At 29.7% G+C, this 27,339-nt stretch overlaps 2 protein-coding genes and 1 pseudogene across 2 annotated transcripts; all 3 read left to right on the top strand.

The window, feature by feature from the left end:
• Positions 1-5,110: 5,110 nt before the first annotated feature.
• Positions 5,111-5,880, top strand: LOC101511215 (putative F-box protein At3g16210). The gene has a single exon (XM_012720219.2). It carries the CDS (start codon positions 5,143-5,145, stop codon positions 5,878-5,880), a length of 738 nt encoding a protein of 245 aa, XP_012575673.1. The 5' UTR covers positions 5,111-5,142.
• A 17,534-nt stretch (positions 5,881-23,414) lies between these two features.
• On the top strand, positions 23,415-23,732 carry LOC140920002 (uncharacterized mitochondrial protein AtMg00820-like). The gene has a single exon (XM_073367304.1). The coding sequence runs from the start codon at positions 23,415-23,417 to the stop codon at positions 23,730-23,732; it is 318 nt and encodes a 105-aa protein (XP_073223405.1).
• Positions 23,733-26,087: 2,355 nt separating this feature from the next.
• LOC113784554 (putative F-box protein At3g16210) lies at positions 26,088-26,737 on the top strand (annotated as a pseudogene).
• The last annotated feature ends 602 nt before the right edge of the window (positions 26,738-27,339 follow it).

Below are 27,339 nucleotides of genomic sequence, written 5' to 3'. Positions count from 1 at the left end.
CATTAGTCTTCGGAATGTTAACAAAATTCTCAAGCATGTTACATTTAATCTCCATTATGCAAACATCATTTTCTTGCATGTCAACAATCAATCTCCAGCTATTAGACATCATTTTCCAACCTGTTAGCACGAATCACAGACAATCTTGATTTGAATACATTAAGCACATATGTGAGATATTTGTGCACATAATAAGGGATCATAAATTACAGTCAAGAATGAGAAGCTACATATCAAACATTATTATCACAGAAGCAAAAAAATACAGAATGTTCATTTGAAAAAATTCATCGTTCAAAAAGTCTGGTCTGTAGTTAAAACTGACATATGAAAGTTGAGAACTTTTTCAACAGTCAAATTAGCTGCCATCAAACTTCTTGAGGCCTATAAAAGGAACCTCAAGCTCATGGAAAATTTAGAACTTCAAGTGCTAAGAAAATCCATCCCTTACTTACATTCAAACACTTTAATGTCTCTCATCCACCAAAAGAATCAATGTTATTAATATTCAAATCTCTTGTTATTATTTTACTGAATATTTTGTAAATAATCTAACATTAAACAAGTGTTGAGATTAATCAGATTCTACCAAATACTTTAAATTATTATTGGGTAAACTCAAGACTATAAGTGTGGTTTATAGTTTGAGTAGTTTGTTGAAAATCCTTTTATTGTTAAAAGATAAATTGTAAAATCCTCTCTAAAGATTGATAGGTGACCTTATTGAATCTCTTTCTGGGTGGAAATGAATTGTTGTAGGAAATCAAGCTTGATCTGAACAAAATATTATAAAACCAAGAACGTTCTTCGTTTGAACACTTAGTGGAAATCTCGCAGTTGTGAAGACTGAACGAAGACCGAGTTGGATGAACTAGGTTATATCATTGTGTGATATATCTTCTCTTATCTCTATTTATTTTCATTCCTTTTGATTATCTAGTTAAATAAATAAGCTAAATTATGGATTTTAACTAACCAATAACGTTCTCCCTTTTTCTGTTTCTAAAACCAAGAACGTTTTCCAATTTCTGTATTCACAACCAATATTAATATTGAGTTATTTACTTAAGTTTTTAACATAAAAATTTAAATAGGTGAATTTACAATTCAAACCTCCTTCCTTGTAAATTGACATTGGTACTTCAGTTGGCATCGGAGCTCAATCTCTAAATATTAAGCACCTAAATAGTGCTAGAGAAAAGATCTAGTAGAAAAAAAATGTCAAAATCCAAATATATTGTTGAAGGAGGATCTTCAAATAGACCATCTTACTTTGATGGAACAGATAACTACTTCTGGAAGAATAAGATGCAGTTGTTTCTAAAATAACATCATACAAGAATGTGACGTATCATTATAGATGGAGATTTCGTACCAACAGTCGACCAAAATGATTGAACCTCTACTGAAAAATAATGAAGCGAACTGGACAACTGAAGATAAAACTAAGGTACTACTAAACTCTAATGCTCAACTATTTTTATATTGTGCTATAAACATGGGAAGTAAACGAAAGAATTGATGAATGCAACACTGCTAAAGAAGTATGGGATATATTGCAAACTCGTCATGAAGGAACAAACCATGTCAAAGAAACAAGAATATACATTGGCATAAGAAAGTTTAAGCTTTTCAAAATGCATGAAGAAGAAACTATTGATGAGATGTACTTGAGATTTACAACCATTGTAAATGAAATGCATTCCTTAGGGAAAGCATACTCAGTACAAGATAGAGTCATAAAGATTATAAAAAGTCTTCCACTTATATGGAGACCGATGGTGACAACTATAAGCCAAGCTAAAAATCTTGAAGTGCTTGCATTAGAAAAAATGATTGCAACTTTAAGAGCACATGAAAGCATCCCAAGAAAGTGTACCAGTACAAACAGATGAAGAATCAGAAGAACTGGACATGAAGATGCAGATGAAGAAATAGCCCTTCTCACCAAAAGGATTCAAAGAATGTTGAGTATAAGAGACTAAATCAAGAAAGGATTTCCAAACAAAAAAGAAAATCCAAAACATAATAAGGCAAGAGTCAAATCACATGTTTTTGATGTAATAAATTAGAACATTACAAAGTTTAATGTCCCTTAAATAAAGTACCACCGAAAATATTTCCGTTCAAAAAAAAAAAAATCAATGATGGCTACATGGAATGACTCAGATGAATCTGTTGCTGAAGAAGATGAAGAAGCCAACATATGCTTAATGACAAAGACATAAGAAGATGAGGTAACAAAATATGAACCTTGTCCTTCGTATGAGCAAATGGAAAAAGAATTTGATAACTTGCTAAATGATTCAAAATTTCTTATTCAAAAGTGTAGTCATTTATAAGAAAAATTTCACAAAGAAAAGGAAGAGAAAGAGAAAACTCAGGCTATGAATGATGATCTTAAAGATTAGTTAAAATCTGAAAGAATCTCAACTCAAAGATTTTAAAACAGAAAGTTAAGAACGTTATGCATTACAAAAGGAGATCATTCTCCTTAAAACTGAAGTTGAACTTCTTAAAAGTGACTTGTAAAATTTCATTAGAACTACTAAAACCTTTCAAACAATCATAAGATCTCAAGTAAGAATATTTGATAAAGCTGGTCTGGTTTTGATAAAACTCAAAAAACTATAATGTATGAAAAGTTATTTGTTCTTGAAAGAAAAGAGGATAAATGCAAAATCAAATGTTCATATTGTAGTAAGATTGGATATCTGGAATTCACATGTTATTTTAAGAAAAAAAGATTAAAAAATTAACAACAAAAAGATCTTTAGAAAAGAAGAATGTTCTGGAGCAAAAAAAGAATTTTCTCCAAACCTGAAAAAAGGAGAACGTTCTCCAGCAAATTTGACAAAAGGAGAATGTTCTGGAATTTTACCAAATGGCTTTGACAATGGCTTTGAAGTTATTTTCAAATATAACCTATGTGAAGTCATAAAAACAAATTATGGGGAAGTTCTTTTCTCTGAAACAAGAAATAAAAATATGTATGTTTTATATCTTGAGGAATTACCTGATGAATTCGGCTTCATGTTCATCAATAAAGACAAATGGATTTTGCATAAGCGGACATGTCATATTAGAATGAAAACAATTTCAAAAAATTTGAAAATTAGAATTTGTTAGAGGATTGCCAAAACTGAATTTTGATAAAGATAAAGTATGTGAAGCATGTGCTAAATGAAAACAAGTTAAAAGGAATTTTCATTCAAAAGATTTCATTTCCACAAACTGAATCCTTGAAAGCATCAAGAGAACCCAAGACTTTGTGGTAATAGTGAAAGAAAATAAACAGAAGTGAACGAAAGAATTGAGTCCAGTAAGGAATAAGTGTTGTTTTGGCTTAATTGCTTGAACAAGGTCTAGCTAGGCTGGGAGTGGATTAGCTTGAGTTGTGGTGTTGAGAAAGAACGGTTGTAGGAAATGGGGTTTTAGGGTTTATTTGAGTAAACTGAAAAAGAAAAAACTTTGACAGCACAAATATTCAAATACATGAATACATAATTTTGTTTTTTATTTCTTTTTTTAATTAGTTATTAAATATTTCACATTTTCTAAAAAAAACATAATTCTGCACAAATTATTTCACATTTTTCTTTTTTTTATTAATAAATTAAATTAAATTATGTAATTAAAAAATAGTTAGCGATTGAAATTTTGGTCGCTAAAAATTAGTTTCTATTTCAATCTCTACTTTTTGTTAGCGACCAATTTAGTGACGGAATAATATTTAGTTTCAAGGTTTAAAATTTCAGTCTCTATTTCGGTCGCTAGTGTAAAAGACAAATTTTCTATTAGTGATAATTAGCGACTGAAATTTTTGTCGCTAAATTCAGTTGCTATTTCAGTCTCTACATTTCATTAGCAACCGGTTTAGTGACGAAAAAATATTTAGTTCATATATTCAAAATTATGGTCTCTATTTTGGTCGCTAGTGTGACTGAAAATATTCGGTCTCTAAATCGGTCACTATAGGCGAAATTTCTAGTAGTGATTGAGTCAATTATGCTTGCATCTTTTTGTTTTGTTCTCTAAATACTTGATCAAAATCACAACATCTCTCTTGTCAACCAGTTTACGATTACAAGTAGAGATAAAAAAATATGCAAGTGTGACAAAAGAAAAGGTTAAAAACTACATATGCGACGATCTTGCATTTCGTATTCTATCAAAATTGCCACTAAAATCTTTGAAGCGATTTGGATGCGTTCGTAAATCATGGGTTTTCTTATTTGAAAAACATAAATTCATGAGCATCGTTCAGAATAATTTCATCTCTTATGATCATTCGTACTACGATGATACATCTCTTCTCCTACAACTTACTGATAAAGATTTGTGTTCATTTTCTAGAGATAGTTTTGAGGATGTAGTCGAATTGGATTTGCCAAATCCATTTCAAGATGAGCACCCTTCTTTTTGGGTTTTGGATTCTGGTAGTATTACCGGAATTCTTTGTCTCTACAATAGTGATAAAAGATTTGTATTATGGAATTAAACAAAAGAGGAATACAAGATCATCCCTCGAAGCCCTCTTGAGCATGTATCATCTTATGTTAGAAATCATGTTATTCCACTTGGATTTGTTTATGACCATGTTAAAAATAATTGTAAGTTGATTACGGGTGCATGTTTCAATTATGGGCATTACCAATATTATGGAGGTCCTAGTTGGGTTTGTCACCCACAAAGATTTCTCTTTTATACCGCTATATTCTGGAGTGGCTTCTCAACGATTGCACGTGAACGGAATGCGTCATTAGTGGTATTTTAAGGATGTTGTTATTGGAAGAGACTTAGCGTTGTTTGACTTAGTCACCGAGAAGATTATTACGACACCTATACCTGTAGGAATACTTCAAGACGTGGATGATGATTTTAAGGTTGATGACATACCAATCTCCTTAATGGTGTTAAATGGGTCTATTGCTTTGATCTCATAGTTTTTAGATAATACTACTTTTAATATATCGATTTTTAGATAATACTATTAATAGCTACTTCACATAGATATTTTTGTTTCAAATTTTTTTAACTCAAGCACCTATATAGTTAGTTTTACCCTTTGTTTTATTCTCTAAATACTTGATCAAAATCACAACATCTCTCTTGTCAACCAGTTTACGATTACAAGTAGAGATGGAAAAATATGCAAGTGTGACAAAAGAAAAGGTTAAAAACTACATATGCGACGATCTTGCATTTTGTATTCTATCAAAATTGCCACTAAAATCTTTGAAGCGATTTGGATGCGTACGTAAATCATGGCTTTTGTTATTTGAAAACCATAAATTCTTGAGTATCTTTCAAAACAATTTCCTCTCTTATGATCATTCGTACTACGATGATACATCTCTTCTCCTACAACTTACTGATAAAGATTTGTGTTCATTTCCTAGAGATAGTTTTGAGGATGTAGTCAAATTGGATTTGCCAAATCCATTTCAAGATGAAGACCCTTCTTTATGGGTTTTGGATTCTGGTAGTATTACCGGAATTCTTTGTCTCTACCATAGTGATAAAAGATTTTTTTGTGATAAAAGATTTGTATTATGGAATCCAACAACAGAGGAATTCAAGATCATCCCTGAAAGCCCTCTTGAGCCTGTATCACCTTATGTAAGAGATCACGATATTCCACTTGGATTTGGTTATGACCATGTTAAAAATGATTATAAGTTGATTACGGGTGCATGTTTCTTTTATGGGGATTATCAATATTATGATGGAAGTCCTGATTATGTTTGTTACCCAGAATTTGTTTGCGACTACGAAATATATAGCCTTAGAAGTAACTCTTGGAGAAAAATTGACGAAGATGTCTCTTTTATACCGCTACATTCTAGAGTGGCTTTTGTGTCATTGGTGGCATTTTAAGGGTGTTCTTGATGGAAGAGACTTAGCGTCGTTTGACTTAGTCACCGAGAAGATTATTACGACACCTATACCTGTAGGAACACTTCAAGGCGTGGATGATGATTTTAAAGCTGATGACATACCAATCTCCTTAATGGTGTTAAATGGGTCTATTGCTTTGATCTCATGGTTTTTAGATAATACTACTTTTAATATATCGATTTTGGGAGAAATTGGAAAGAAAGAATCATGGACTAAACTTTTTACTATTGGGCCGTTGTCTGGTATTAGACTTCCTATTGGTGCAGGGAAGAAAGGTGATTTATTTTTTCAGAAAAAAGATGGTGAAATAGTTTGGTTTAATTTATCCACCCAGTTGATTGAGGAGCTTGACATTAAAGGGAACACTTTTAGTATATTAATTTATAAAAAAAGTTTTCAATCATTAATTTGATTTCATAGAAAAGATTTATGGATGTGGGTATTAGGATTTTACAATCTTTTAAAAATTTAATTTTATGTATTACATTATATAATTAATGAAAATATACGTTATGTATATTGATTATTTAAATTATCTAATGTTTTCATTTTATTTTATAATATAAATAAACATTAGATTTTATGTACAACTCAAGAATGATGGAATTGTTTTTTCATATAAATTCAAGATATTGTTAAAACAATTCAAGTCCATCATTTCTAAAGAATTTCAATTTTGTTCTTCTTTAGTGGTTTTTTTTTTATGTAGTTTTCCTTACACATATTTAATGAACTCGTGATCTCCTTAATTTTTTAAAAGTTGAATTGGATTACGTGTAATGTTCGATGTAGATTACATTAAAATGAGGCTTTTGTTAATGTTCTCCTTGTGTACATTCTAATTATCACACTCTCCTTATTCTTCTTTAATGTCAAGCTCCTCCATGAATTGGGTGTTTAAATTAAACCAAATTAATTCACCATTTTCGTTTTGAAAAAATAAATCACCTTTCCTCCATGCTCCAATAGGAAGTCTAATACCAGAAAATGGCCTAATAAGAAAAAGTTTAGTCCATAATTTTTTCGCACCAATTTCTCCTAAAATGGATATGTTAAAAGTAGTATTATCTAAAATCCATGAGAACAAAGCAATAGACTCATTTAACATCATTAAAGACATTGGTGTTACATCAACATTCATCATCCACATCTGAAAGTGTTTCTACAGGTATAGGTGTTGTAATAATCCCCTCAGTGACCAAGTCAAATGATGCTAAGTCTCTTCTAACAACAACCTTATAGTACCACCAATGACACATTCCTTTCATGTGCAATCGTTCAGAAGCCACATAACCAAATGGTAGTGAAACAGAGACATCTTCATCAAATTTTCTCCTAGTGTTACTTCTAAGGCTACATGTTTCCCAAAAATTGTAGTCGAAATTAAATTATGGTGGCAGTTTATCCATTGAAATATTGAATTCTACATAATTTTGGGTACATTGATAATAAAAAAATACCCACCTAATCAACTTATAATCATTTCTAGCTTGTTTATAACCAAATCCAAGTGGAATAACCCTATCTTTAAGATAAGGTGATACAGACTCAAGAGAGTTTCGAGGGATGATCTTGAACTCCTTTGTTATTGGATTTCATAAAACAAATATTTGATCACTGTTGTAGAGAAAGAAAAAAAACTCAAGTAATACTACCAGAGTCCAACACCCCAAAAAAGGGTCATCCTCTTGAAATGGATTTTACAAATCTAATTAGACTACATCCTCCAAATTATCTCTAGAAAATGAACAAAAATTTATATCAGTAAGTTGTACGAGAAAAAATATATCGTCCTAAAAAGAATGATCGTAAGAAATTAAATTATTGTGAAAGATGCTCATGAAATGATGGTTTTCAAAGAAGAGAGTCCATAACATTCAAATCGCTTCAAAGATTTTATAGGTAATTTTGATTAAATATAGATAAAATCGTCCTATATATAGTTTGTAACATTTTCATTTGTCACACTCGCATATTTTACAATATTTCATTTGCCACTCTAAACCGATTGACAAGAGAGATATCATGATTTGATCAAGTATTTAGAGAAAAAAAATAAAAAGATGCAAACAAAATTGACTCAATGTCACTGCAAGTGTTAATCCAAATAACATACGATGATAAAAATAAAATTGAAATACTCTGTCTTTTTTTTTTTACTTTATTTCATATTGCTTAAAAAAAATTAATATTTATTATGTAAAAAAATTTCGAAAACAAAATAAAAAACTATATATTTTCAGACAATCATATTGTGTCATAAGCTTTCAAGCCTAGATGCCTGTGAAATATCTGAAGCTCTACAAATTGCAATAAGGAAAAGCCAATCTAGATGTCTCGACGAGATTTAAACCATAACTTAATAAAATTTAATAAATATATTAAAAAAAAATATTATTTCATCTTAGAAAATATAAATCACTTCATTATAAATAAAGTAAATAACAATATAAAATACGACTAATTAAAATTTTCGTTGTGAAAATGACTCGGTCGTCAAATATAATATTTTCTTATTAAAAAATATCTATATCCATCCCTCTTAAGTCACAAATAATCACATAAATCTTATTCAATTTTTCGTGTAGAATTCATTTGGTTTTCCAAATACGATAAAATTTTATTACCACGTAATAGCATAAACGAAGTCACAAAATCACTTGTATCTTGATCTTATTCAATTCTAAATCTCAAACAATTTTTTTAGTAATTACTCAAAACAACGGAAAAACACGAAACCGAAAGCATGTTAATAAAATAATACCATTTTAATATTTTAACCCCAAAATTATAAATTGTTTCTATAAAACTTTCAAATCACCTAAAAAAATTACCAACTAATTTTTATTGAAATCAGATTTTGTTTCAAATTTTGCTATTGAATAAATTTTACTCAATCGTTTAAAACATAAATTTTCAATAAAATTTTTATTTCTACATACAAAATTATCTTAGTCATGAAAATAATTTAACCTTAACTAAAATTAAATAACACTAACAAAGCCACAATCGTGCTGATTTATGTATAAAAAATACAAAAAAAATTAATTCATACTAACAAAACCAAAATTGTGATAATTATAACGTAAACAAAAAATACAAAAACAACAAATTGCATGTAGAGAGAGAAACACAAGAAAGGGGTGGGAGTTCAATTGTGTTTGGTTTCAAAAATTTAATTAAAAACAATTTACAATGGTATTGTTGAAAACATGATAAATGAAACAATAAGTAAGAGAAAAGGAAGAGAAAAAAAACACAAACCAATTTATTCTTATTCACCACCAATACATTAGCTACATCCAATCCCTTCACAGAGAAAGATTTATATGAATTTGTCATTCAATGTAATATTATTTTCCCTGAATTAATTCTTTGATTGATTATACAAAAAAGTATAACTAAGAGAAAACATAAAGAACCAAGAGGTTGAGTGATTGAAAGATTAGTATCTATATTTCATCATACGAGAATCACAATCTCAATGATCATATAGATCTACTATTTACTTGTAGTTGGTATCATACAAGAATCATAATCTCGATTATCTTATAGATCTACCAATTAATTATAGTTAGTCACTAGTTTGATAGATTAAGGCATACAAAGGTCGATCATCCCAAATATTTAAATAAAACAATAGAATAATTTAAGTGAGTTAAACAAAAAAAATCTAAACTAAAAGTAGAATTTAAAACTAAGACATAGTACAAAGGTATCTTAATCACAAGATTCACCAAAGACCTAAAAGAATGCTTAGTTAACATATAGAAAATAAAGTAATGTTCATCAATTAAAGTAAAAGAAACAAAACCCTCAAAGAGTACGATTTTTTTCCTCCAAAATTTGAGACACTTTACTCAAATTCCAAGCACTCTTAATTTTCCAAAGTGGTTGTCCTTATTTTCTCTCTCTCTAATTTTTTTCCTCTTCTAATTATGTTTCTCGTATGGGGCCTATTTTCTGTTTTTCATTTCTCCTCTTTATGATAGCAAGAAGATCTTAATTTTAGGAAACAACCTCAATTTTCTTGAAGTATACAACAAACCTCCTTCTTGCACTCATAAGTTGAAATATTAAACTTGATATTTTTGCACTAAAAACTTAGTAGATTTGACCAATTTGAATTATTTTGTCATCTGATGATTAATTGTGCAAATAAAAATGAAATAAATAAGAATGAGTTGAATTCAAAATTATAAAATAAGTTAAAATAAAGGGTACATACCATCTTAAAATCTTATAAAAATAGATTTTTATCAATTAACAACACATAGTTGTACTCGTATTCTTAAAAAGCACATCAGTTGAATTTATTCCAATCTATCTTTGTATCTCACCTTTTCTAATTTATATAAATATTTGTGTGCGTATAAGGGGTGTACATGGGCTTGGGTCGATCTGACAACATGATCACCCAATCCAACCCGATTTTTACCCGTACTTAATGACTTTTGGGTCCGACCAGATCCAATCCGTTGAAACCCGCTTATATTTGGTTTGGGTAATGGGTTCAACAATTTAAGTCCGTAGACTCGATCCGGTAACTAGCTATAATATATATAGATATATATATAGTTTTGTATCATGAAGGTATGAACTAAAAACTTATGTTTATGATGAATTTAGTTTAAATTTGGTAAATCTTATATATAAGCTTATGCTTATGATGAATTTAGTTTAAATTTGTTAAATACAAATTTTTGAGTTAAATATTATTTATTAGCAAAAAAGATAATTATGCAAAAGTTTATGCTTATGACCAATTTAGTTTAAATTTTTTACATTTAAATCTATTAAAATCTTATTCTTAGTCAGTATTTGAAAATAGTAAGTACTCTAAAAACAAATAAAAGAAGCACTACTATTAAAAAAATTATGGTAGCTTAGTAACCTAAAATGGTTGGTGAGTTACGTGTAATGATGAAAGTAATGTGGTGGACCAAGTAGCGGTGTCTGCCTGCTGTTTTCTCTCAAGCACAAGAATTATGCCTCTTATTATTGCCGTCAACTCAAGGAAACGAGGTAACCAATAGAAAACCTAGTAAAGCCTCTTCTAGTATTTGGTTACATTTTAATAAGAGAAATGATACAGGTACATGTAAATATTGTGGGAATGTGTACGCAGCCTCAATATATTTTCCCGTAAAATAAAATACAAGTTAGTATTTATGTATAACTCGTCAATACAATCCAACCCAATCAGTTCTTGATCGGGTCAGCTCAGTTCATGTTAAATGAAAAAAATACGGGTTTAGAACTTAATCTACCCTTAATATAATCAATCAGGTCAGGTATCGGGTTTTGTCAAAACCGACCTAACTCAACTCAGGTACATCATAGTATTTATTATGTTTAATTGCATTTTTAAGTATATAATATTTTAAATGTGCGATTTTAGTCCTCTTGGTTTAAAACGAGTAACTTTTACATTTATTCTTTTATAATTTTGCAATCCTCGACTGATTTTTTCTAATTATTTTGTAATGTGGCATGACATGATCATTCAGACTTGTCGTCTTATGGATTGGAACCTGAACTAGAGTCTGAATAAGAATCATTGATATATCTCCTACATTATTTTCTCACCATAATGCATAGTTCCTTCCAGTCATAAAGCCAAATTCCCGATTCATTCTTGAGGGAGATAATCTTGTTATGGCGTATCCTCACAATACTTTTGGAGTGATAATATTTAGTGTTCTTATCACCATCAATTATCCACTTTCCTCGAAATTTTTTCGTACCGCAAACACTCTTCATGGTACAAGGTACGTGCAAATTGATCTAGAAGGTCCTTTTCTAGAGAATCCAAGAAAGTATTTGTAGGGTATTCTGGACCCCATTAAGTCTACCCAAGAGATCTTTTTATTTTTAAGAATGTTTCCAAACAACATTTTGTTCCAATTCCTTCTGGGTGGGAGTAAGGCTCTCCAGAAGAGTAATCAAATCGGGGGCCCTCCTTCATTTTTCTTGAATAACCATTTTGAAATTTTCATGGGTTATCTGCATAGTTTCAAATATGAATGGTCTATTTTTTTTACAAGTATACCCCCCTTAAAAAAACAAGGAGAGGGTGATAATCGAAACGTATACTGGGGAGAACTTTATCAAAATCTTCATGGTAAGGTAATCTCCAATGAACATTACACATAATACGATCCGACTTTTTAAAAATTGACAAGATCATGCGGAAGGAAACCTAAAAAAAAAAAAATCAACAAAAGAATAACAAATTGAGTTTCTTAAGAAATGATGGGCTTGAATATTTTTAGCAAGATCTTGAGTTTCTGAAGTCCAATTAAAAAACCAATTTCATCCCACACGAGTTGTACATAAAATACAACCCAAATTATAATATTTATTTCTATTGTAAAATAAATATGTTAGATAATTTAAATAATCCATAAACATAAAGTATATTTTCATTTATTAACAAATATAATAAGTAAAATTCAACTATAAAAAATTGTAAAATCCTAATACCAACGTTGATAAATCTCTTGGGTGAAATCAAGTTACCGATTTATTCCTCGAATTGGAAGAAAAATGTTCATATAAATTAATATACTAAAAGCATTTCCTTTAATGTCAAGCTCCTCAGCCAACTGGGTGGTTAAACTAAACTATTTCACCATTTTCTTTTTTATAAAATAAATCACGTTTCCTCCTTGCTCTAATAGAAAGGCTAATACCATAAAATGACCCAATAATAAAAAGTTTAGTCTATGATTATTTCGTACCAATTTCGCTCACAATAGACTCATTTAGCAATCCATGTGAACAAAGCAATAGACTCATTTAGCACAATTAAGGACATTGGTGTTACATCAACATTCACCATCCACATCTGAAAGTATTTCAACAGGTATATGTGTTATAATAATCACCTCGGTGACCAAGTCAAATGATGTTAAGTCTCTTCCAACAACATCCTTATAGTACCACCAATGACACATTTCTTTTATGTGCAATCATTCAGAAGCCACACAACCAAATAGTAGTGAAACAGAGACATCTCCGTCAAATTTTCTCCAAGTGTTACTTCTAAGGCTACATGTTTCCTAAAAATCATAGTAGAAATTAAATTATGATGTCAGTTCACCCATTAAAATACTGCATTCTACATAATTTTTGATACATCGATAATGAAAAGATTCCTACCTAATCAACTTATAATCATTTCTAACTTGATGGTTTTCAAATAAGAGAGTCCATGACATCCAAATCGCTTCAAAAATTTTATAGGCAATTTTGATAAAATACAGATAAAGTCATCTTATATGTTGTTTCTAACTTTTTCGTTTGTCACACTAGCATATTTTTCCATCACAACTTGTTACTCTAAACTTATTGACAAGAGAGATTCGGAATAACATACAAATGAAATTGTAAAGTGGGGGTGAAACTAACTATATGTGTGCTTGATTTAAATATTTTCAAAACTGAATTAATTATTGATAAATACTACAAAGTATTATTTTCTAACATAGTTGATAAATGGAATTTTGATATTTTTATTTTAAGATTCTTTGAATTTAATCAAGTGGAAACTAAATTAAGATATAACCTCAATTATTTGTATTCTCTATTTCGACATCTATCTAATCATTTGAAGTAATTTATTAATGAAATTGTAAAGTGGGGGTAAAACTTACTATACAAGTGTTTGATTTAAAAAATTTCAAAAACATAATTAACTATTGATAAATGTCATAAAATATTATTTTCTAACTTAGTTGATAAGTATCCGTAAAAAGCTTAATTGAGATGTAGTTGTAAAAGATTTTTTTTTTTTAAAAAGTTACTATAATTGATTTTAATATTTTTGGTTAAAGATTCCTTTAATTTAATCAAGTAGAAACTAAAATCAATAAAACAATAATACAAAAATTATAAAGAATTCAAAAAATAAATATATAATAAATATATAATAAATACCTTAATATTAAGAGAAACTAAAATAATAATTATATACAAAAATATTAAAAATTCAAGAAATAATTATTTGAAAAAATAAAATAAAAAATAAGTTTAATTCTAATTTTAAGTTAAACACCGAAGAGAAATATAAGAGCGAAGATGTAGATTAAGTGCAACACACCATATGATATGATGATTTCATTAAATAAAATGCCAATTAATTATTAGTTGTATATTTTATCTGTAATTTTTGTTTTGAAAGGAAGTTTGAAGGTTGGTAATTTCAATAACGCGAGATTAATGTGATTTTTCATTCGGTAATTTCCACAAGTTAACACAATTAAATAACTTCAATGTTTATCACCACGTAATAGCATAAAGGAAGTTGATCTTATTCAATTCTGAATCTCAAATAGATTTTTTTAGTAATCGCTCAAAACAACGGAAAATAGAAGAAACTGAAATGTAGTATTAACGGAATTCTTTGTCTTTACAATTTTGAAAAAAAAATTATATTATGGAATCCAATAATAGAAGAATTCAAAATCATCCCTCTGAGCACTTTGAGCATGTATCATCTTATGTTAGAAATGACGTTATTCAAATTAGATTTGGTTATGACCAAGTTAGAAATTATTACAAGTTGATTACGGGTGTATCTTTTTGTTATGTGTATTACCAATATTATGGATGTCATGATTGGGTTAGTAGTCACCTAGAATTTATTCGCGACTATGAAATATATACCTATAGAACTAACTCTTGGAGAAAAATTGACGAAGATTTATCTTTTATACCACTATTTTTTGGAGTGGCTTCTCAACATTGCACATGAACGGAATGTGTCATTGGTGGTACTCTCAGGATGTTGTTGGAAGAGACTTAGCAACATTTGATTTAGTCACCGAGTAGATTACTATGACACCTATACCTCGTTATGTATATTGATTATTTAAATTAGCTAATATTTTTATTTTATTTTATAATATAAATAAACATTAGATTTTATGTACAACTCGAGAAGGATTGATTTTTCATCAGACTTCAGAAACTCAAGATATTGTTAAAACAATTGAAACCCATATTTCTAAAGAAATTCAATTGTATTACGTGTAATGTTGGCTGTAGATTGTCATATTGTTCATCACCGCATTACTTCCCCGTCTTATAAGATTTAATGGAACGAAGATAAAATTAATAATTTTTCTCCTACAAGAGAATTACACAGGGGGACCTTTTTACCCCTTACCTTTTTGTAAATTGTATGGAGTAGCTCTCTCATAATATCATTGACCATGCGGAAGCTAACTATTGGAAACATATGTGTGCAGTAGACTGAGACCACAAATTTCTCACCTGCTCTTTGTTAATGATCTTCATATATATACAAAGACCTCTATTGAACAAGATCATTGTATCATAAATCATTTGGATACTTTTTTGGATGCATAATGGGCACTCTCTCATATATACCTCTTTTAGGCAAATTATAGACACCACATTGTATGTCAAGGATTTATTGACGGCCACAAGGACTTGAGACATCAATTTCCTAAACAATCATCTTTCTTCTAACTGGTTGAACCAATTGTTGGCTATTTCGGCACCTACATATATTGATGGGTAGAACTCCATTGGATGGGGTAGTACTTGTTGAGACAAAATCCCAAATTAATATTTTGATGTAAACAAACAAATGTTAATTAAGACTCTAATTACAAATGCATTTCCAGTACATCTACAAGGAATATACAACACTCACATTAGCAAAAGAAACACTCCAAAAGATCAATGGTTAAAAGGCATGACTCAAACAAAAAGTGACAATGATCAATCTCCAGCATGTTAACATTAATCTCCAGAATGTTAAACATCAATCTCTAGAATGTAAATATCATTCTCCAACATGTTAACATCAGTCTTCGGAATGTTAACATCATTCTCAAGCATGTTACATTTAATCTCCATTATGCAGACATCATTCTCTTGCATGTCAACAATCAATCTCCAACTATTGGACATCATTCTCCAACATGTAAGCACGAATCACAGACAATCTTGAATTGAATACATTAAGCACATATGTGAGATATTTGTGCACATAACAAGGGATCATAAATGGCAGTCAAGAATGAGAAGCTACAGATCAAATATTATTATCACAGAAGCAAAAAATGCAGACAAAGATCAACAATTATGATCAAAGCAACAAGCTCAAAAAGAAGTTCAAATATCTTCATTAATAAGCTTTAAATCCAAACATATTAGATGTTTAAATATAAAGGTAAATGATACAACCAATACCTCAAATACATGAGAACCATTCATATTTACATATGCATATAAAGTATTTTCAAAAGTCAAAATTACATTAACAAAGTCTTAAAACTAATATTTTTTACAAAATACAAAAGTTTATTCGAATACAACATAGTGTATTCGAATACAAATGCTAAGTCATAAGAAAAAGCCTCACATTTGTATTCAACTACGACTATGTGTAGTCGAATACAAAGCAAGTCAGTAGCTAAATTTTTGCATTTGTATTCAACTACGACCTTTTGTAGTCGAATACAAAGCAAGTCAGTGACAAAAATCACGAATCTGTATTCGACTACATGAAAGATGTATTCGAATACAAGGTGCAAATTTTGAATAAATCTGAACGTTACAAAGAGGTTTATTCAAATACACACATCCTGTATTTGAATACAGCTGGAAGCAATACAATTTTTCAGATCTGAAATGGCTCCAGATAATTGTATTTGTTCATCAAACCTCTTGGATCATTGGCCACGAATCTGAAGAGATGTTTATGGAGTATAAATACACCATAACTTCATATCAAGCACTACACAATCCTTGAATCAATACCTTGAATCACTTTGAACAAAATTTTGATTTTTTACAAAGTACTTGCATTTCATTTTCATATCATTCATAAAGGTTCTCAAAGTACTTGAAGTATTATTGGATTCAAATCATTATACCTCTCCTTATTCCAAATCATATTGTATCACTTGTAAAAGAAAATAGTACTTTCTTAAAGTAGCTAAATCTAAGATAATGGTGTGCTATCTTAGAAGTATTGTTAGAAGTTTGTAGCAGAAATCCCAGGGTGGGAGCTGTACATTTTCTGACAATAAGTGGATTAATCTCTTGTGGTGTGCAAGAGAACTGGATGTATCCTTGGTTATAAGGGGAACCAGGATAATTTTATTGTGTACATTTAGTTACTGCATTTACTTATTATTAGCTACTATCTTAAAACAAAAAATTCAACTACCATATCGCTGAAAATAATAAAATCTCCTAACACCTAATTCACCCTCCCCCCCCTCTCTTACCCCCCCTGTTAGGCGTAACTCTATACTTACATTTGGCATCAGAGCAGGTTAAGGTAACTTACTCCTCGATCATTACTCATGGCTTCCGTACAACCTGTTTTTAAATATGGTGGTAGTAGTAACAAACCACCATGCTTTGTTGGAGAGCACTATGATTTTTGGAAGATACGTATGCAAGCTTATCTTGAAGCACAAGGAGACGACATATGGGATGCAGTTGAAAATGGTCCCCACAATCCAAAAATAGTCATCAACAACAAAGAAGAAATAAAGATACAAAATTATTGGACTGATGATGATAAAAGAAAAGTGTTGTTCGATAAGAAGGCTAAACATATGCTACAATCAACATTAGGAATGGATGAATTTTTCCGTATATCTCACTGTAAAACAGCCAAAGAAACATGGGATACGTTGGAAGTAACTCATGAAGGCACCATTGAGGTAAAAAGATTTAAACTCAATACACTATCACAAGAATATGTGTTATTTTGAATGCATCCCAGAGAATCTATTTTAGATTTACAAAAAAGGTTCTCCCACTTAACCAACCACTTGACGGCACTCGGAAAAATCTTCACCAAAGATGAATTTAATCTAAAAGCATTAAGATCATTAACAAGGGCCTGACAACCAAAAGTGACAGCAATCACCGAAAAGAAAAGTCTATCCAAAATATCTCTTTCTGCACTATTTGGAAAACTTCAAGAACACGAAATCGAACTTGGAAGGTTAGAACAAAATGGATTTCAAGAAAATAAGACCCAAAACATTGCTCTAAAGATCATATCAAAAGAACAAATCAAAGACGACAATTCAGATGAAGATGAAAACATTACTTTCCTTGTTAAGAAATTTGGTAAGTTTCTTAAAAATGACAAAACTTTCAAAAAGAAAAGTTACAGAAAGAAAGATAGTTCTACTTTAAATCACAACTTCACTTGCTTTGAATGCGGGAAGCAAGGACATATCAAGGCAGATTGTCCAAACCTTATTAAGAAAAATCTCATAAAAAAAAAGACTTCAAAAAGGCATACATAGCTTGGGAAGACAACGAAGTGAGTTCATCTTCAAAAACAAAAAGTGAAGAATGCACTAATGTTGCGTTGATGGCATCGCATCAATCAAATGATGAAGAAGAAGTTAGTAACATAAACTTCCCTCATTATAATAAAACTAATAGTGAATTGATTATACAATATAATGATGCTCAAAACGCTAATAAGGAACTACTTATTGAATGTAAAAATCTGTTTAAACTAGTGTCAACAAAAAAGAAAAAAATCTCAAGTCTTCAAGAAAAAGTTGACATTATGGAAAAGAATTATGAAAAACTAAAACTGAATTTTACATGCAATAAATGTGATTCCCTCTCCTTCAAGATTGTTCAATTAAAAAGGTTAATTGAACGATACGAAAAGGGACAAATAGGATTGGAAAATGTTTTAAATATGCAAAGATACTCAAATGACAAAAGTGGTCTTGGATATTCAAAATTTGATAAACCAAGCTTGAATAAGACCATTTTTGTTAAAGCAAGTAATTAATCCAATCAAGAAAAGATTATAATTATGAAAAAGGATCATCATTACAAAGAAAGAAGTATTCAAAATAAATCTCATACACATGTTACTAAAAATAGATTTAATCCTACATGTTCTTATTGTGGTCTTAATGGTCACATACCTATGCTCAAATATGTGGTACTTAGATAATGGATGCTCTAAACATATGACGAGTGATGTAACAAAATTTTCAGCCTTAACTCTTGAGTCAAAGGGATATGTAGTCTATGGAGACAACAACAAAGGAAAAATTGTAGGCATTGGAAAAGTCGGTCCAACCCCATCCCCCTCGATTGAACATAGTGTATTCGAATACAAATTCTAAGTCATAAGCAAAAGCCTCACATTTGTATTCGACTAAGACCATCTGTAGTTGAATACAAAGCAAGTCAGTAGCTAAATTTTTGCATTTGTATTCGACTACAACTTTCTGTAGTCGAATACAAAGCAAGTCAGTGGCAAAAATCATGAATCTGTATTCGACTACATGAAATATGTATTCGAATACATGGTGCAAATTTTGAATAAATTTGAACGTTACAAAGAGGTGTATTCGAATACACACATCATGTATTCGAATACAACTTGAAGCAATACAATTTTTCAGATCTGAAATGGCTCCATATAATTGTATTTGATCATCAAACCTCTTGGATCATTGGCCACGAATCTGAAGAGATGTTTATGGGATATAAATACATCATAACTTCAGATCAAACACTACACAATCCTCGAATCAATATCTTGAATCACTTTGAACAAAATTCTGATTTTTTACAAAGTACTTGCATTTCATTTTCATATCATTCAGAAAGGTTCTCAAAGTACTTGAAGTATTATTGGATTGAAATCATTATACCTCTCCTTTATCCTTATTCCAAATCATATTTTATCACTTGTAAAAGAAAGTAGTACTTTCTTAAAGTAGCTAAATCTAAGATAATGGTGTGTTATCTTAGAAGTATTGTTAGAAGTTTGTAGCAGAAATCCCAGGTTGGGAGTTGTATATTTTCTGACAATAAGTGGATTAATCTCTTGTGGTGTGCAAGAGGACTGGATGTACCCTTGGTTATAAGGGGAACCAGGATAATTCTATTGTGTACATTTAGTTACTACATTTACTATTATTAGCTACTATCTTAAAACAGAAAATTCAACTACCATATCGCTGAAAACATGAAAATCTCCTAACACCTAATTCAACCCCCCCCCCCCCCTCTTAGGCGTACCTCTGTACTTACAGTCAAGAATGAGAAGCTACATATCAGACATTATTATCACAGAAGCAAAAAATGCAGAATGTTCAACTAAAGAACATTCATGGTTCAAAAAGTCTGGTCTTTAGTTAAAACTGACATATGAAAGTTGAGTACTTTTTCAACAGTCAAATTAGTTGTCACCAACCTTCTTGAGGCCTATAAAAGGAACCCCAAGCTCAAGGAAAAATTAGAACTTCAAGTGCTAAGAAAATCCATCCCTTACTTACATTCAAACACTTTAATGTCTCTCATCCATCAAAAGAATCAATGTTATTCATATTCAAATCTATTGTTATTATTTTACTGAAAATTTTGTAAATAATCTAACCTCAAACAAGTGTTGAGATTAATCAGATTCTACCAAATACTTTAAATTATTGTTGTGTAAACTCAAGACTATAAGTGTTGTTTATAGTTTGAATAGTTTGTTGAAGATCCTTTTATTGTTAAAAGATGAATTGTAAAGTCTTATCTAAAGATTGATAGGTGACCTGATTGAATCTCTTTCTGGGTAGAAATGAATTGTTGTAACAAATCAAACTTGATCTAAACAAAACTTTATAAAATCAAGAACGTTCTCTGTTTGAACACTTAGTGGAAATCTCGCAGTTGTGAAGACTGGACGAAGACCGAGTTAGATGAACCAGGTTATACCATTGTGTGATATATCTTCTCTTATCTCTATTTATTTTCATTCCTTTTGATTATCTAGTTAAATAAATAAGCTAAATTATTGATTTTAACTAAACAATAACTTTCTCCGTTTTTCTGTTTCTAAAACCAAGAATGTGCTCCAATTTCTGTTTTCGCAACCAAGATTAATCTTGAGTTATTTTCTTAAGTTATTAATATAAAATTTTAAATAGGTGAATTTACAATTCAAACCCCATTCCTTGTAAATTGACATTGGTATTTCAGTTGGCATCAGAGCCCAATCTCTAAATATTAAGCACCTAAATAGTGCTAGAGAAAAGATCTAGTAGAAAAAATGTCAAAAGCCAAATATATTGTTGAAGGAGGATCTTCAAATAGACCACCTTACTTTGATGGAACAAATAACTACTTCTGGAAGAATAAGATACAGCTGTTTCTAAAATAACATGATACCAGAATGTGATGTATCATTATAGATGGAGATTTAATACCAACAGTCGACCAAAATGATTGAAACTCTACTGAAAAGAATGAAGCGAACTGGGCAACTGAAGATAAAACTAAGGTACTCCTAAACTCTAATGCTCAACTATTTTTATATTATGTTATAAACATGGGAAGAAAACGAAAGAGCAACACTCCTAAAGAAGTATGGGATATATTGCAAACTCGTCATGAAGGAACAAACCATGTCAAAGAAACAAGAATAGACATTGGCATAAGAAAGTTTAAGCTGTTCAAAATACATGAAGAAGAAACTATTGATGATATGTACTCGAGATTTACAACCATTGTAAATGAAATGCGTTCCTTAGGGAAAGCATACTCAATACAAGATAGAGTCATAAAGATTATAAAATATCTTCCAGTTATATGGAGACCGATGGTGAGAACTATAAGCCAAGCTAAAAATCTTGAAGTGCTTGCATTAGAAAAAATGATTGGAACTTTAAGAGCACATGAAAGCATCCCAATAAAGTGTACCAGTACAAATAGATGAAGAATCAGAAGAAACTGGACATGAAGATGCAGATGAAGAAATAGCCCTTCTCACCAAAAGGATTCAAAGAATGTTGAGTATAAGAGACTAGATCAAGAAAGGATTTCCAAACAAAAAAGAAAATCCAAAACATAATAGGGCAAGAGTCAAATCACATGTTTTAGATGTAATAAATTAGGACTTTACAAAGTTGAATGTCCCCTAAATAAAATACCACCAAAAATATTTTCATTCAAAACGAAATCAATGATGGCTACATGGGATGACTCAGATAAATCCGATGCTGAAGAAGATGAAGAAGCCAACATATGCTTAATGAAAAATGCATAAGAAGATGAGGTAACAAAATATGAACCTTGTCCTTCGTATGAACAAATGGAAAAAGAATTTGATAACTTGCTAAATTATTCAAAATTTCTTGTTCAAAAGTGTAGTTCTTTAAAAGAAAATTTTCACAAAGAAAAAGAAGAGAAAGAGAAAACTCAGGCTATGAATGATGAACTTAAAGATTAGTTAACCTTTGTGAAGTCATCAAAACAAATTACGGGGAAGTTCTTTTCTCTGGAACAAGAAATAAAAATATGTATGTTATATATCTTGAGGAATTACCTGATGAATTCGGCTTCATGTCCATCAATAAAGACTAATGGATTTTGCATAAGCGGACAAGTCATATTAGAATGAAAACAATTTCAAAAAATTTCAAAATTAAAACTTGTTAGACGATTGCCAAAACTGAAATTTGATAAAGATAAAGTATGTGAAACATGTGCTAATTGAAAACAAGTTAAAAAGAATTTTCATTCAAAAGATTTCATTTCCACAAACTGAATCCTTGAGCTACTTCACAAAGATATTTTTGGCCCTATTAAAACAACAAGTCTAGGAGGAATGAAGTATAATTTTGGGTCTTATTTTTGAAACGAAAGGATGATGCTTTTGATGCCTTCAAAATCTTTTGTAAAAAAGTTCAAAATGAAAAAGATTCCATCATCATTTCTTTAAGAAGTGATCATGGAGGAGAATTTATAAATGCCTCTTTTAAAACCTTATTTGATGACTTGGCATTTCTCAAAAACTATTTGGTGCAAGAACTCATCAACAAAATGGAGTTGTTGAAAGAAAAAATAGAACCTTACAAGAAATAGCAAGAGCAATCTTGGAAGAGTCTAATATTGAAAAAAATTTGTGGGATGAAGCTATTAATATGTCATGCTACATTCTACCGTGTATCAATAAGAAAAATTATCAAGAAAATACCATATGAAATATGGAAAAACAGAAATCCAAACATCTAATATTCTCACATTTTTTGAAGTTATTGTTATATTTTGAAAGACAAAGAAAACCTTGGAAAGTTTGATTCAAAATCGGACAAAGCTATATTATTGGGTTACTTAACCGATTCTAAAGGGTATCGTGTTTTCAATCTAAAAACTAAAATTATTGAAATTAGCATACATATATTATTTGATAATATTGATTTGAGTAAAAGAGATGAGGAAAAAGAAGAACATTATGGGCAACAAGAACAAAATGTTCCCCGGAAAATCCATATTGATAAACAATCTCCGTCTCATTCTCCTCATAAAAGCTGGAGAAAGATTTGTGATCATCCTCAAAATAAAATCATTAGAGATACAACTGATGGAATTACAACAAAAAGGTCATTCAAGGATGATGTCAACAACATCATGGCAATGATCTCCCAAATGAATCAAAATCAATCAAAGAAGTCAAAGTTGATCAATCTTGGAATGAAGCAATGAATGAAGAACTGCTTCAATTTGAAAAGAATGAAGTATGCACCTTTGTTGCAGATCCACAAGATCAAACTATCATATGGACAAGATGGGTATTCAGAAACAAGCTAGATGAAGAATGTAAGGTTGTTATAAACAAAGCAAGGTTGGTTGCTCAAGGTTACAATCAACAAGAAGGTATAGACTATGATGAAATCTTTGCTCCCGTTACAAGGTTTGAAGCCATACGAATTTTTCTTGATTATGCATCTCATAAACTTATCGAACTTTTTCAAATGAATGTTAAAACTGCATTGTTAAATGCTTTTTTAAATGAATAAGTTTATGTGCGTCAATCTCCCAGTTTTGAAGATCAATAAAAACCAAATCATGTTTTTAAACTTACCAAGGCTCTATATGGATTGTAACAAGCACCAAGAGCTTGGTATGAAAGACTTAGTTCTCTTTTAATCAAAAATAGATTTCTAGAGGAAAGATTGACACAACATTGTTCAAGAAAACTAATAAAAATGATTTACTTATTGTTCAAGTGTATGTCGATGATATTATATTTGGCTCAACTAATGAGAAAATATGTGATGTTTTTTCAAAACTCTTGTAAAGTGAATTTCTAAGTTTAGTTAAGATTGAATAGTTGAATCATTCAAAGTAAACTTTATAAGTCATAGTACGTCTACTTAATTAAGATTGAATCGTTGGATCATGAAAATTAGAATTTCTAAGTCATATTCAGTCTTATATTAATTATCTGTAAGTTTAATCTTAACTAAGTAGATGGACAATCACTTAAAAAATTAAGGGTTAAATAAGTTTTTTGTCCTTATAAAATTTTGAATTTTTTTTAGTCCGTACAGAAATGAATAACATATTTTAGTCCCTATAAAATTATTATGCAACTAGTTTTAATCCTTGTTGGAGTATCAAAATATGTTTTTGTGATTTTTGGCATGCACGTTTACAACACTATAAAAAGTATTTTTTTTTTTTAAATGAGGTCAAAATTCGATTTCTAAATACATATTTTTGGGACATTTTTCTTGAATATATGATATTTAAAAATTTTATATTTAATTCATCCCAAGTTAAAATAAAATTATAAAGTTTTGTAGATGATCTTTTAATAATGTTCTAAACATGCTTGCAAAAAATCATTAAAAAGTTTAAAATTTGAAGGATGTTTTGTTTCAACAAGTATTAAAATAGCTTGTAGAATAATTTTATATAGACTAAAAAAAATTTTAGGAGGATTAAAAATGAAATTTCAAAAATTTATAAGGACTATAAATTTATTTAACCCAAAATTTAAACTTCTAGGATTCAACAGTTTAATATTAACTAATTAGATAAACTATAACTTTGAAATTTTACTTTCAATGATCCAATAGCATACACATAATAGAATCCTGTAGATGCCATTCCTATGTGAGCATTAGGAGAATATACTCTTAGGAATTTTTTTCCTTAAATAGAAACCGACAAAAAGGAAAGACAAACATGTTAGACATTTTATTAAAAAGAAATATCAACTAGAATGCTTGACGAAATTCAGCACAAATACAAATAACATTGATAGAAGTTGCGTTATCTGTAAATATAACTCTATTCGACTGATAGAGACCCTACACACAATATTGACACTAACATGATGTCAAATATAATAATTTATGAAAATATAATTGATTGAATGTAAATATATATATATATATAAAAGTGAAATTCTTTTACTAATTCAGTGACGTTGTTCATTTGATTTATTTCTTTAAGTGTGAGCATATTTTCTTGTGTTCAAGACAGAACACTATGAACTTTCAGTGTTGAACATTATGTAGTCGCTTGGGACATTGTCTCTAATACAACTTTTTTGAAAATAAAATTTAAAAAAATCTACAACATGCCTTTAAATAATAAATTCTTTTAAGTAACTTTTCTAGAGTTATTTTTAAAAAAGTATTAATATTTAAATCTGTAATAATTAAAAAAATGAGTACAAAATAACTTTTGATATTTTGTAGAAAATTTTAATAAAAATTATTTTTAAAAATAGAAAGTTCAAATCCTATTCATTTAATATATAACAAACGAATCATATTGACAAAACTTTTACTATTCATATTATCATAGATGTAGAGTGATATGATTTTATTGTATATTTAATTTATTATCATAGATGTGGAGTGATATGATTTTACTGTATATTTATTTGATTAGATTTTATTTATTAATTTGAGTGATATATATTTTACAAAAATAAACAGGTAAGAAAAGCATTTAAGAGAAATTATATATTGAAAAAACAAGTAAAAGTAAATTGAAAATAAATAATGACTTAAATGGTAATTAAGATGAATGTGGAAATCGAGAATCCAAAAAAATTGATATTACTTCTTATTTTAGTTTCCAATTGATTAAATTAAAGGAATCTTTGATCAAATATATTAAAATCCAATATCATAATTTCTTTTTTGTTAAAAAATCTTTTGCAATTACTTCTCAATTAAACTATTTTACGGATACTTATCAACTAAGTTAGAAAATAATATTTTATTGTATTTATCAATAATTAATTTTGTTTTGAATTTTTTTAACTCAAGCACCTATATAGTTAGTATTACCTCCACTATGCTTGCATCTTTTTGTTTTGTTCTCTAAATACTTGATCAAAATCACAACATCTCTCTTGTCAACCAGTTTACGATTACAAGTAGAGATGGAAAAATATGCAAGTGTGACAAAAGAAAAGGTTAAAAACTACATATGCGACGATCTTGCATTTTGTATTCTATCAAAATTGCCACTAAAATCTTTGAAGCGATTTGGATGCGTACGTAAATCATGGGTTTTCTTATTTAAAAATCATAAATTCTTGAGTATCTTTCAGAACAATTTCATCTCTTATGATCATTCGTACTACGATGATACATCTCTTCTTCTACAACTTAATGATAAAGATTTGTGTTCATTTTCTAGAGATAGTTTTGAGGATGTAGTCAAATTGGATTTGCCAAATCCATTTCAAGATGAGCACCCTTCTTTTTGGGTTTTGGATTCTGGTAGTATTACCGGAATTCTTTGTCTCTACCATAGTGATAAAAGATTTGTTAGTGATAAAAGATTTGTATTATGGAATCCAACAACAAAGGAATTCAAGATCATCCCTTGAAGCCCTCTTGAGCATGTATCATCTTATGTTAGAAATCACGTTATTCCACTTGGATTTGGTTATGACCATGTTAAAAATGATTATAAGTTGATTACGGGTGCATGTTTCTTTTATGGGCATTATCAATATTATGATGGAAGTCCTGATTGGGTTTATCACCCATAATTTATTTGCGACTACGACTCTTGGAGAAAAATTGACGAAGATGTATCTTTTATACCGCTATATTCTGGAGTGGCTTCTCAATGATTGCACGTGAACGGAATGTGTCATTGGTGGTATTTTAAGGATGTTCTTGTTGGAAGAGACTTAGCGTCGTTTGACTTAGTCACCGAGAAGATTATTATGACACCTATACCTGTAGGAATACTTCCAAACGTGGATGATGATGATTTTAAAGTTGATGACATATCAATCTCCTTAATGGTGTTTAATGGGTCTATTGCTTTGATCTCATGGTTTTTAGATAATACTACTTTTAATATATCGATTTTGGGAGAAATTGGAACGAAAGATTCATGGACTAAACTTTTTACTATTGGACCATTGTCTGAAATTAGACTTCCTATTGGAGTAGGGAAGAAAGGTGATTTATTTTTTCAGAAAGAAGATGATGAAATAGTTTGGTTTAATTTATCCATCCAGTTGATTGAGGAGCTTGACATTAAAGGGAACGCTTTTAGTATATTAATTTATAAAAAAAGTTTTCAATCATTAATTTGATTTCATAGAAAAGATTTATGGATGTGGGTATTAGGATTTTACTA

This window comes from Cicer arietinum, chromosome 4, assembly GCF_000331145.2.
Source record: "Cicer arietinum cultivar CDC Frontier isolate Library 1 chromosome 4, Cicar.CDCFrontier_v2.0, whole genome shotgun sequence".
Lineage (NCBI taxonomy): Eukaryota > Viridiplantae > Streptophyta > Magnoliopsida > Fabales > Fabaceae > Cicer > Cicer arietinum.
Note: the sequence above shows the minus strand (reverse complement) of the source record. Positions and strands in the feature narration are given on the sequence as shown.

Coding starts and splice junctions, on each gene's coding strand:
- LOC101511215 (XM_012720219.2), top strand. CDS start 5,143: ATGGAAAAATATGCAAGTGTGACAAAAGAAAAGGTTAAAAACTACATA.
- LOC140920002 (XM_073367304.1), top strand. CDS start 23,415: ATGAATGAAGAACTGCTTCAATTTGAAAAGAATGAAGTATGCACCTTT.